The following is a 12,444-nucleotide window of genomic DNA, read 5'->3' on the forward strand; positions in this document are numbered from 1 at the left end:
TCAGGGCTGATTTCCTTAAGAATGGATAGGTTTGATCTTCTTGCAGTCCATGGGACTCTCAAGAGTCTCCTCCAGCACCATAATTCAAAAGCATCAATTCTTCGGCGATCAGCCTTCTTTATGGTCCAGCTCTCACTTCCATACATCATTACTTGGAAAACCATAGCTTTAACTATACGGACCTTTGTAGGCAAGGTGATGTCTCTGCTTTTTAAGATGCTGTCTAGGTTTGTCATTGCTTTTCTCCCAAGAAGCAGGCGTCTTTTAATTTCGTGACTGCTGTCACCATCTGCAGTGATCAAGGTGCCCAAGAAAGTAAAATCTCTCACTGCCTCTATTTCTTCCCCTTCTATTTGCCAGGAGGTGATGGGACCAGTGGCCATGATCTTGGTTTTTTTGATGTTGAGCTTCAGACCATATTTTGCGCTCTGCTCTTTCACCCTCATTAAAAGGTTCTTTAATTCCTCCTCACTTTCTGCCATCAAGGTTGTGTCATCTGCATATCTGAGGTTGTTGATATTTCTTCCGGCAATCTTAATTCCTGTTTGGGATTCATCTAGTCCAGCCTTTCGCATGATGAATTCTGCATATAAGTTAAATAAGCAGGGAGACAATATACAACCTTGTCGTACTCCTTTCCCAATTTTGAACCAATCAGTTGTTCCATATCCAGTTCTAACTGTAGCTTCTTGTCCCACATAGAGATTTCTCAGGAGACAGATGAGGTGATCAGGCACTCCCATTTCTTTAAGAACTTGCCATAGTTTGCTGTGGTCGACACAGTCAAAGGCTTTTGCATAGTCAATGAAGCAGAAGTAGACGTTTTTCTGGAACTCTCTAGCTTTCTCCATAATCCAGCGCATGTTTGCTATTTGGTCTCTGGTTCCTCTGCCCTTTCGAAATCCAGCTTGCACTTCTGGGAGTTCTCGGTCCACATACTGCCTAAGCCTGCCTTGTAGAATTTTAAGCATAACCTTGCTAGCGTGTGAAATGAGCGCAATTGTGCGGTATTAATTTGGCACTGCCCTTCTTTGGAATTAGGATGTAGACTGATCTTCTCCAATCCTCTGGCCATTGCTGAGTTTTCCAAACTTGCTGGCATATTGGGTGTAGCACCTTAACAGCATCTTTGCACAAGCTTAATCTCTTGTCATTTGCATGTCATAAAATACATGGCAGCTCTGCCCGATCTTGCTGTTTGGGAAGACATCAATTTTTCTGTGTTGAAGATTTCACTCTTTGCAGGTCTGCTACCTTTAACCGCTGCCCTCCATCAAGTCTCTATTTGTATGCTCCCAGGGATATTGTCATTTGTCTGTTTTGTGGTGTCTTGAAAAGAAGTCATCCTAGGAAGTGGTGGCAGTGGCAGGAAGGTGGGGAATGACGAGGGCCGAGAGTTAGTACTTTCTTTTACTATTTTTATTATTATGTTTTTTAAAAAAAATATAATTTTATTGCAGAAATTTTAACATAATCAAATGTTCAAATTGCCTTTTACAATTTCAATTAACACCCCGCCACTGCATGACTTCCCCCAACTTCCTTCCCTGGTTTATAACATTTTTATTTTTAAAAAAATGTTTTTACTGTATTTTATATTTGGTATTAGCCACCCTGCGCCTGGTCTTGGTCTGGGAAGGCGGGGTATAATAATAATAATAATAATAATAATAATAATAATAATAATAATAATTTCTGCTTATACTTTTATATACCTTATGTATATTTTTACTTTATATTTCTATTTTCTATTTCTATTTGTCCATTGTAAGTGTATTACTCAAATCCTGACTATTTGACTATTTTTAAAGTTGATCCATTCATCAATTCTCAGTTGTATCATTAGCCCTAGCTGCTTTTTATTGACTTTTTTGGTGCTGCTGACAAGTCTAACTTGACTGTAATTGTTCAAAGGATCTGTCAAGTTTACTTTCTCTTTGAAGAAGGAAAAGTCATCTTGGCCATAACTGTGTGGATTAATACTAGCTAGAAGTAGTAGCAGCAACAATATTATTTGTTTAGCTTTAAGCCATAACAAACAAAAAATACTTTGAGGGTTCAGCCCCAAATTTCCTGGCAGCCAATGCAAATGGAGAAATGTGCAAGCTGACATAATTTTCTTTGTCCAGCAACAGAAAGCACACAAACTCACTTGATGAAACAATCCTTCCACTGAACTCAGACATATATTTTTCATAAGGATCTTTATATTAAAGATACTGAGTATGTCATGAACCTCCAATTTCTTATAACTCATCCATAAAGTTAGAGGACAGAACACAATTCTGTACAGTGGTACCTTGGGTTACGAACGCAATCCGTTCCGGGTCGCAGTTCATAACCCGAAAAGTTCGTAACCAGAATCCGCCATTTTGCACATGCGCAAAGCACTATTTTTGCGCTTTGCACATGCACAAAAGCACGCGCCGCTTCTGCGCACGTGCAGAACGTGCGTGCGACATAAAATACTTCCGGGTTTGCGCAGTTCGCAACCCGAGTTGTTCGTAACCCAAGGTGTTCGTAACCCGAGGTACGACTGTAAAAGCAATTCTATGTGAAGCCAAGGTAATTATCGGTAATTCCAAGGAGTCAGTTTTCCCAATAAGGTGGGACAAACCATAGCAATGATCCTTGGAGGAAGAGAAATTTCTAAAAACCAGCTTGCTCTTCACACAGAATACAGTTGAAGGAGACCCACTTCTACATCTTATTAAGTAAAAAAAAAGTGGCATGTATTTTAGAAGAGATATCCAACAAACTGGTTGGCTTCTTATTCTGCAGAAAATAGGGAATGCTTTTAAAAAAAAATAGGATAAACAACTGAAGAAGTGAACAGAAAGCTTATTGCAAAACATATAAGATGGAAATTTAAACAATAAAACAATTTGCGTGTTCAGACCTTTTAACATCCCCCTTAAATAAATACAGACAAGACTCAAATTTTGGTTTGTTTTTTGTGGCAGAATTTAGGCCACAACTTTATTGATTACAGTAAGTGAGTGGTTGCATAGGCTCTGGTTTGACTAGCTCCCTGCACCGTTGCAGGTAGCGCTGACCCAGGGCACCAGCCTAGGTCAGCCAAGGATGAACACCTGGATAGGTGGAAAGCTGGGAACAGGCTATGTCCACCACCCAGATGTCCCCCTGGACTCAGGCATGGGCACAACCCCTCGCAGGGTTGACCAAACCATGGAGTCCCTGGATTCCTTTAACGGAATACCCTTCACATAGGGATGGCGAGAGCGTTCCCCCATCCCTATCACCTGAACCAGAACCTATCCGCCACACGAGCCCGCACTCGCTGCCAACCGCTCACACCTGTAACCAATCCCTTAACAAACAAACAACCATGTGAAATATAGTTTTTCATTGGGATTCTCAGCCACCCTTGCAGTTACTTCTGGGTTAATGTCAGACAGATAGAATCTGATATTTTCAGGTGCTGTGGTGTTAGACTAGCCATAAAAGGGGATAGCATGCGTTTGCGTAGTTGGTTGTACAATGGACAGTAGAAAAGAATATGTTCTACGGTGTCCGGGGCATTCAAAGAACATCCACAATGTCTATCATACCTGGGAATGTTTAAATATCTGCCCTTGACCAAAGCTGAGGGGGAAACATTCAGCCGGGTTAACATAAATGCCCTGCATTGGACTGGAATTATTAATTTTGAGATATAAGTGCCCCTGTTATCTGTTGCATTTAAACCATAGAATTTGGGGAAGCAAATTTTATTTACAGCTGACTCAGTGTTTTGTTTTTCAATGTCCCTTAATCTGGTTTGAATATTGCGATAAATATATTGCTCACTTGAATTATACAAGAGTTCCAGGTCAATACTGATAGATCAATCAATCAATCAATCAATATACTTTATTTGACCGATAGTCAGAAACAAAAAACATTTCTCAATACAAAGATAAACATATAAAACTGAAGGCATCAGAGGGATACATAAAAATATAAAAATATAAAACTGAAGGCATCAGAGGGATACATAAAAATATAAAACTGAAGGCATCAGAGGGATACATAAATGGGGTATGACCGCGCTACTAAACCTCCTACAGAAAACCCACATCAAGACATTCGATTATACGTTTCCGACACTTGAGCGCCAGGAAGAGGAATTTAGCCACTGAGAAGGTTATTTTCCCAGTGGGCTTGTTGAGCAAATATGCTGCCTGCCGTTCTCTTGGTCGGGAACTAAATTGAGATAAATACGGGTCTATAAGATATTGCCTTAAATCATTATAAAAGGGACAACTCAGTAGAAAGTGTTCTGATAGATCTGATTTTGCTATGTAAGAGTTGGAGCCATCTGGATTCGTAAGAGTCCTTAAGTAAGTCAAGAAGCAGACTCGAAGGTTGGCAACGAAAATGGCAACGCAACCAGTATTTTATAGTGCTAGTCCACACCCAATATTCCATCGTGTGTATATCTAGTTCTGCACACATCGTCTCATACTTGATTTAACTTGAGAGCCCCAGGATACATCTCAAGAAACTTGAGTTTTTAAATGAAAACATAAACTGTCAGCTCTTTGAATTTCCATCTTCTCCTCAGTGGAAAAAAGCCTACATGTTTCCCCTTTGTATGAGAAATAAATGAAAAACATGATGTTAAGAAGACTAAATAAAACTTGTATAATTCACCATGACCTCAGTTTTCTTTATAAAGCTGCTCCTAGTGCCATTAAGCATTATTAACTTTTCTGCACCCTCAGCACTTGCGATCATGTCATGCAATGGGGAGGAGAGCTATATAGGTAGGAGACAGGGTTTGGAACATAAAAATACCTGTTAATGGCTACTGTCATCACTTCAATAAGTGATTCCCAAGAGTTCTTGGGAATACATATTTCAGTATTCAGAGCTGACAATGAAATGCATTGCACAATTGTAATGGTCTGGTTCAAAAAGTTGCTAGCTGTGATTTGTTACCTTTTCGCTGCTGCCACTAAATATCACCAACACTTGCATGAAAGCCCAATCAGCGTATAGATCAGTGGTTCCCAACAGGTGGTCCGGGGACCCCCAGGGGTCCGCGAGCTATGCCAGAGGGGTCCGCAAGATGCTATTAGAATAAAAAATATATTAAATATATTTCGTATGATAACAGATTTTTTGTTTTGGCCGCTTCCTGCATGAGCAGAGTCTAGCGCAAAACTAGAATTAGATAGAGGCAGTAGTTCTGCTGTATGCCGTTAGGTGGCGCTTTACAAACACTACTGTTTTGCAAAGAGGCAGCGCGCGCATTCTACTAACGCTCACCTCCCCAAGATGCTTTGCGCGCGTCGGCTTCATTTGTGCGCTATTGCTCAGGTACCCTGTCTTCTCCATTCCCCTCCCTCCTCCCTGGCGCACGCTGCCTCTTTGCAAAACAGTAGTGTTTGTCAACAAAGCGTTGTTTTTCGCGGAAGCTACAGTTCGCGTAGTTAAAAATGGACCGTTGGTTAAAAAGTGGTTCGTTAAAACGACAAAGGCCTACAGATGAAGAGGAAGATAATGCATTTGATGTTCAAGCAAGTAAGTCAGTGACTCTTGAACCGATCTTGTCAGTGTCCATTGAACCTAAATCGTAACTGTAAAAAACGTATAAATATAAAATATAAAAAGACTCTTAATTTGGCTCTCACTTTTTAATTTTAGGATTAGGAATTAATAGGGGTCCTTGTCACAATAGCGGCTCGATGAGGGGTCCTCGAGAAAATTTTGTTGGGAACCCCTGGTATAGATCATTGCAAATGAGAGAACAGGACTCACTCAGCTTGCTTTGAGGTTTGATTGTTTCAAAACTCATAACCCTGCTGTGGAATGGAGTGGAGGGGGGAGGAGAGCTCAATCCCAGCTGTTGGGGTGAAGGTCCCTCATCTTGCAGAGAAGGGTCGCCAAGATGATCAAGGGTCTGGAATCCAAACCTGATGAGAAAATGTTGAGCAAGTTAGGTATGTTTAGCCTGGAAAGATGGAGCTCTGGAGGGTAGGACCTGCTGTGGTGCAATGGGTCAGTGTGTCTGGCTGTTAACCAGAAGGTTGGTGGTTTGAGCCCACCCAGGGATGGCTGTGGGCAGAATTCCTGCATTGCAGGGGGTTGTACTATCAGGCCTCCTCAAACTCGGCCCTCCAGATGTTTTGAGACTACAATTCACATAATCCCTGACCACTGGTCCTGCTAGCTAGAGATCATGGGAGTTTTAGGCCAAAAACATCTGGAGGTCCGAGTTTGAGGAAGCCTGGACTAGATTATTCTTGGAGTCCCTTCCAACCCTAGAATTCTATAATTCTTTGACCCAAACCAATGGCTTCAAGTTCCTTCTCTGGAGGTTTTTAAACAGAGGCCATCTGTCAGGGATTCCTATGATCGCAAACTAAATGATCCTTGAGGTCCCTTCCAACCCCAAATTTCTACGATTCTGCAACAGGCTATGGCAGGCATCCCCAAACAGCGGCCCACCAGATGTTTTGGCCTACGACTCCCATGATCCCTAGCTAACAGGACCAGTGGTCAATGATGGTGGGAATTGTAGTCCAAAACATCTGGAGGGCCGAAGTTTGGGGATGCCTGGGCTATGGCTTAGCTCCAAGTAGCGGGAGAAGTGGGGAAGGAGCAAAATGGCTTCTATCTCCTTTTCAGGAACCCTTGCATTTGCAGAAAGCCATGATTTGGCTCAGGGACCCAGGTGGCGCTGTGGTTAAACCACTGAGCCTAGGGCTTGCCGATCAGAAGGCCGACGGTTCGAATCCCTGTGATGGGGTGAGCTCCCGTTGCTTGGTCCCAGCTCCTGCCAACCTAGCAGTTCGAAAGCACGTCAAAATGCAAGTAGATAAATAGGAACCGCTACAGCGGGAAGGTAAACGGCGTTTCCATGTGCTGGTCTGCTTTGCCAGAAGCGGCTTTGTCATGCTGGCCACATGACCTGGAAGCTGTACGTCAGCTCCCTCGGCCAATAATGCGAGATGAGCGCGCAACCCCAGAGTCGGTCATGACTGGACCTAATGGTCAGGGGTCCCTTTACCTTTACCTTTTTATGATTTGGCTCAGTGTTTCATGTGAACCTGATCATAGAAACGGAGCCAGGAAAAAATGTTGATAAAATATTCTTTTGCTTATATTTTAATGTAACAACATAAACATTATTAGTCAATGGAGAAATCTAAACTGACCCCATCAGAAAATGACTCAAGGAAACTGTTATTTCAACAACTAAAATGCCTTAGCAGCTACTAACAGGTAGGTACCATATACTTCAAGAGATCATGAATTAATATCCGCGGGGGCATGATGAGCCCAGTCTGATTGTTAATATAAGAAGCATTTTCCCCAAGCTATTATTTCATCTCTGAATGTTCAGCCCTTGTGGAAAACTGTTTTAATGGGGTTGAACCAGAATGGGTAATCCATGCTGAAAGATTATATATTTCTGCATCTTTCAACAATAGAATCATTTCTTGTCAGCTATTTTTTCTAACCAAGTAAACAAATGCAGGGTTTCAGCTCTTCTGAACACATTAATAAAATTCTGCATCTTTCAACAAGGGAATATAACAATACAAATGTTATTCAGTAAACTGAAGTTAAACACTGTGCCATTTTTGTGCATGCAAAAAAAAAATCCATATGGGAAATATTATAAATATATTTAACATACTTAGTGTTTTAACAAGTGGGGCCTACAGTAAAATGTTGCAAACTCCCCTCACCCCTTTATAGCCGTATTCCTGTTTAGGGCGCCAGCCAGTTATGTTGTCCTTCAGGGTGGCGCTGTTGTCTAAACCACTGAATCTCTGGGGCTTGCCGATCAGAAGGTTGGCGGTTCGAATCCACGCGACGGGGTGAGCTCCTGTTGCTCTGTCCCAGCTCCTGCCAACCTAGCAGTCCGAAAGCATGCCAGTGCAAGTAGAAAAATAGGTACCACTGCAGCGGGAAGGTAAACAGTGTTTCTGTCCGCTCTGGGTTCTGTCATGGTGTTCTGTTGCAGCAGAAGCGGTTTAGTCATGCTGGCCACATGACCCAGAAAGCTGTCTGTGGACATACACCAGTTCCCTTGGCCTGAAAGCAAGATGAGCACCGCAACTCCATAGTTGTCTTTGGCTGAACTTAACCGTCCAGGGGTTCTTTACCTTGACTTGACTTGACTTGACTTGACTTTACTGGGATGCGGGTGGCACTGTGGTCTAAACCACTGAACCTAGGGCTTGCTGATCGGAAGGTTGGCGGTTTGAATCCCCACGACAGGGTGAGCTCCCGTTGCTCGGTCCCTGCTTCTGTCAACCTAGCAGTTCGAAAGCACGTCAAGGTGCAAGTAGATACTGCTTGCAAGGTACCGCTCCAGCGGGAAGGTAAACGGTGTTTCCATGTGCTGCTCTGGTTTCACCAGAAGCGGCTTAGTCATGCTGGCCACATGACCCAGAAAAACTGTCTGCGGACAAATGCCGGCTCCCTCAACCAGTAAAGCGAGATTAGTGCTGCAACCCCACAGTCGTTCGCGACTGGACTTAACCGCCAGGGGTCCTTTATCTTTACCTTTACCTTTACCCTTATATTAGGTATATAGCTTAAGATGATGTTATCTTCTGAATTTTTTAACTCTTCTCCCACAATAATACTTATACATCTCAATATTTTTTCCCCCAAAAAATTGCTAATGCTGAATTCCTCTCAAAATGTAGATTAATCTGGGAATAATAGTCATCTTGAGAGCATTATCCCTTCCCCATAGGGTACAGTTTAGTGACTCCCATCTATCAATATCTAAAGACACCTCATTAATTTCAAATATTCCTATATTACTGGAAGCTATTAGTCACCATTTTTCAACCAGTCAGGACACCTACATAGAGATTTCTTTTCAATACAGTGACCAGGAATCAGGCTTTGCAGTGCAATTCCCATTAATGTTAAAATGAATTATATGATTCAAATCCCCATACCCAAACTTATGGAAAATCTGTATCTTGATGTTTGTTAATTCTATGCACATTGTGAATTACATGGTAGCTCCCTGGGACTAGTGACGAAGCAATTTGTGTAAGCAGGGGCAGTGCCAAGTGACCCAGAAGGATTCTGTCAATACCCTAGACACCACCTCTGGGCAATAGCTGGTCTCGCTTTACATCAGAACTGCAATAAATCAGCAAAAAAAAAAAAAAAACCCCAACGAAAATCCCATTTCCTTGGCTTGATCTTTTGGAGATGTATTTTTACACAACGAAGAGGAGCAGTTTTATTTACAGTTTCACTTGATTACAAAGCAGTTGTGTTACCTAACTCTCAAATGTAGTTAACAGCTACACAGAGACCCTGAGTGTGCTGGGTGCCTTAAGAAAAGTGCATAGTAGAGCATGAGAACTTAGGAAAAGCCATTTCCTGTTCCCAGGGAGATGTCGTTGCGGGTTGGGAGCAAGCCCTCCCCACGCACACGGGGCAGGATCACCCCTGCGCCATTGGATGGTCCTCGACCACGTCATCCTTAGGCCGTCCAATTTGGGGCAGTCCAGGGGCATGGTGTGGGCTATTTAAACTGTCTGCGGCCCCTGTTTTTCTTCCTGCTTGGTCAGTTCTCCCGCCCTCCCTCCCTTAAGTTAGCTCTTTTATTTCTTGACCTTGCTATGGACCTCGGTTGGTCGCCTTGGTTGTCCAAGGGGCCTGGTAGGAATTTTTCCACTTGGTAAATTGGCACCGGCCATTTGGTTTTTTTCCGTCTACTTCGTAGCAAATTGTTACAACTTTGTAAGGTTTGGCGGTTAGGCATCGGAGTATTAGGTTGAAGAAGAAGGGAGGTAGCGGTCATCACCTACCCCTCCTAATTCAAGGGTATTCCATTAAAGGAATCTGGGGGGCGTGGTCTCTGTCCCTAACAGTGACCCTGGGGGAATTCCTAGTTGGTGTGCATCAGCAGGGCTCCCCCTACTGGTGGTTAATCCTTCCAAGACTCCTGCAGACGGGTAGGAGTCAATATAATCATGTGGTTTCCAATGCCAAAGCCAATACCACTCACATTCTGTAACCAATAAAGTTGTGGCCTTTTCCACCCATTAACCTAAAATACTGTTTCATGTGTCTTTATTCCACTTCCCGGGAGGGGTTGGGACCTTGCCATGCATCTCCTTCACAATTAATAACCTGATTGATCTATGTTGCTCAAGCAGCTCTTCAGTGTCATTTTTCTAGCAAGATACAACATGCCACCCTCCATACCAGTAATAGGACTACAGTGGTACCTCTACTTACGAATAACTCTACTTACGAATAACTCTACTTACGAATGGAGCTCCGTCCGCCATCTTGGATGCGGTTTAGATAGGATTTTTTCTACTTACGAAATTTTTCTCCCAATGCATTCCTATGGGATTCGACTTACAATTTTTTCCGACTTACAAATGTGCGTTCGGAACACATTAAATTTGTAAGTAGAGGTACCACTGTATTTAAAGTGTTGGTCTAGCATCGTTAGTGTTTGTGGTGCATTACAGAAATAGCATAAACAAAATATGGGTCCCTGACTTGCAGATCTTATTGTGTGAATTAAGGATAGGTTTAATCTTAAATGAAGGGAAAAAACCACCCAGTAATTAGCCAGAGCATCTCTGATTTCTATATTGCCCAAAGATTTTTTTAAAAAATACTCAGCTCTAGTTACTAGCTTTGTACATATTTTTAAAGGAAAGAATGGGAAGGATATATGTTGTACCATAATTATACATTGTGGTTTTAATTTTTTAAATTTTTTCATGCAATGTAGATACCAGTTCTCTTATTTAATGCACTATCTCAACCACCTTTTTGGTGGTTCGGGCCATATTGATTTAAATATGCAGGCAGGAAAGTGAGGTTGAAGATGGCTTTTCCAAGACACCCAAAGGCACTCCAGTTCAAGCTGAATGAGACGTGAGCCCAGGATGCTTAGTGCCTTTAACCCTGAAACGCTTTATCCACTATAATTAATATGTTATCACTGAAACAACACTATTAAAGTGTGCTCTGTTGTGAAGTCAGAAAATAAGATGGTAAAGGCCATTGCTTTTATACAATCTGCACCTTCTTTATCAGGTGCCTCATTATTTTGTATGTTGCGCCTTTAGTTCTTCCAATTTAATTTGTAATTTAATTTGTATTTCAAGAAAATATGTCCTCTTTTCACCTTTCAGAATAAGACACAAGGACTGAGTTTTGTCCGGATACATGCACCATGGAATGTACTTAGCAGAGAAGCGGAGTTTCTTAAAATAAAAATGCCCACTAAAAGGGTAAGTAGTACTCAAGAACAACAACAACAACAAAACCGTTTATTGTGAGGACCATGCCTGTACACATATATCAACACAACAATAATTTAAAATGTTAAAATTCATTACATACTATCCCAACAAAACCTTCATCCCACAAAACAGAAAGAGAAGGAAAACAAGCAACGAGTTAAACAGACGATGAAGGGGTCTTTACTTTATCATCCATAAATCTTTCCCTGGCTTTCATGGCCTTCATCACAAAGACCGCTACCACATGGGTAATTTGTGGGTTAGCACCAACTAACAAAATTTTTACTCTATCTTCAGGATTGATTATAGAGTTGGGTATAGTTTGCAGCATCGCGTCTCTAAAGCCCGAGTAAATGGGGCAATAGAGGAGGTAATGTATAAGATCCTCTTTAATTTTCATGGAGCAAGGGCCTAAACGGTGTTCTGCTGGGATTTTTGTAAATCTACCGGTCAGCTTTGCAGTTGGCAATGTTTGAAACCGGGCCATGGTGAAAGCTCTCCGAAGGGTGGGATCAGTGATATCCACCAGGTAGTTGGCACAGATTTTGACTGCCTTTACTCGGGGGAACCAGTAGGAAAACCCAGAATTTTTTATCTTCGTGGTGTCTAAAAAGGCGTCTTTTTCAAAGATCCATTCCCGAACTTTATCAGGGCTCCACAGTTTGAGAGTATTAAACTCGGGTAGATTGTATCTGGATACAATATCTAATAGGTTTTGACGCCAAGTAGTATTATGTTTTAAAGATACAAAGGCTTGTTTAGCCAATAAGGTGTTTGAGGCATCTGTGAGGTTGATGAAAAAATGCAGAAATCTTAAGTGGGCCCTGGCAGACACAGAAGGTAATCCTACTTCCATTCTTAAGAAGGCTGCCGGAGTACCCTGAGGGAGGCCTAGAATTCTTCTGAGATAAAATTTTTGGAAGATTTCAAGCCGTTCTAGCAGCTTCTGATTCCATCCCCAGAGTTCTACCCCATATAGCATCTGGGGAATCATTTTTCCGAGTAGTACTCAGTTCTGTTTTAATTATTTTGAAACTTGTAGAACATTACAGAGGAATGCTAGGTGGCATTCCCTCCCCATCCCCACCCCTCCCCACCCCTTCTCTACATAAGTGCCTGGAAACTTCCATTTCACTGTATCTGAAGAAGTGTGCATGCACACGAAAGCTCATACCAAAATAAA

General features: G+C 42.1%; 1 protein-coding gene across 1 annotated transcript in view; it reads left to right on the plus strand.

Annotated features, from left to right (window-relative positions):
• ANO2 (anoctamin 2) overlaps positions 1–12,444 on the plus strand; it is a 145,614-nt gene that overhangs the window by 21,896 nt on the left and 111,274 nt on the right. Inside the window, exon 3 of the mRNA XM_060275139.2 lies at positions 11,151–11,249. Coding sequence (XP_060131122.2) covers positions 11,151–11,249 — 99 coding nt within the window. The remainder of the gene's footprint in view (positions 1–11,150; positions 11,250–12,444) is intronic.

Source organism: Zootoca vivipara, chromosome 5, assembly GCF_965207765.1.
Source record: "Zootoca vivipara chromosome 5, rZooViv2.hap1.1, whole genome shotgun sequence".
Classification (NCBI taxonomy): Eukaryota; Metazoa; Chordata; class Lepidosauria; order Squamata; family Lacertidae; genus Zootoca; species Zootoca vivipara.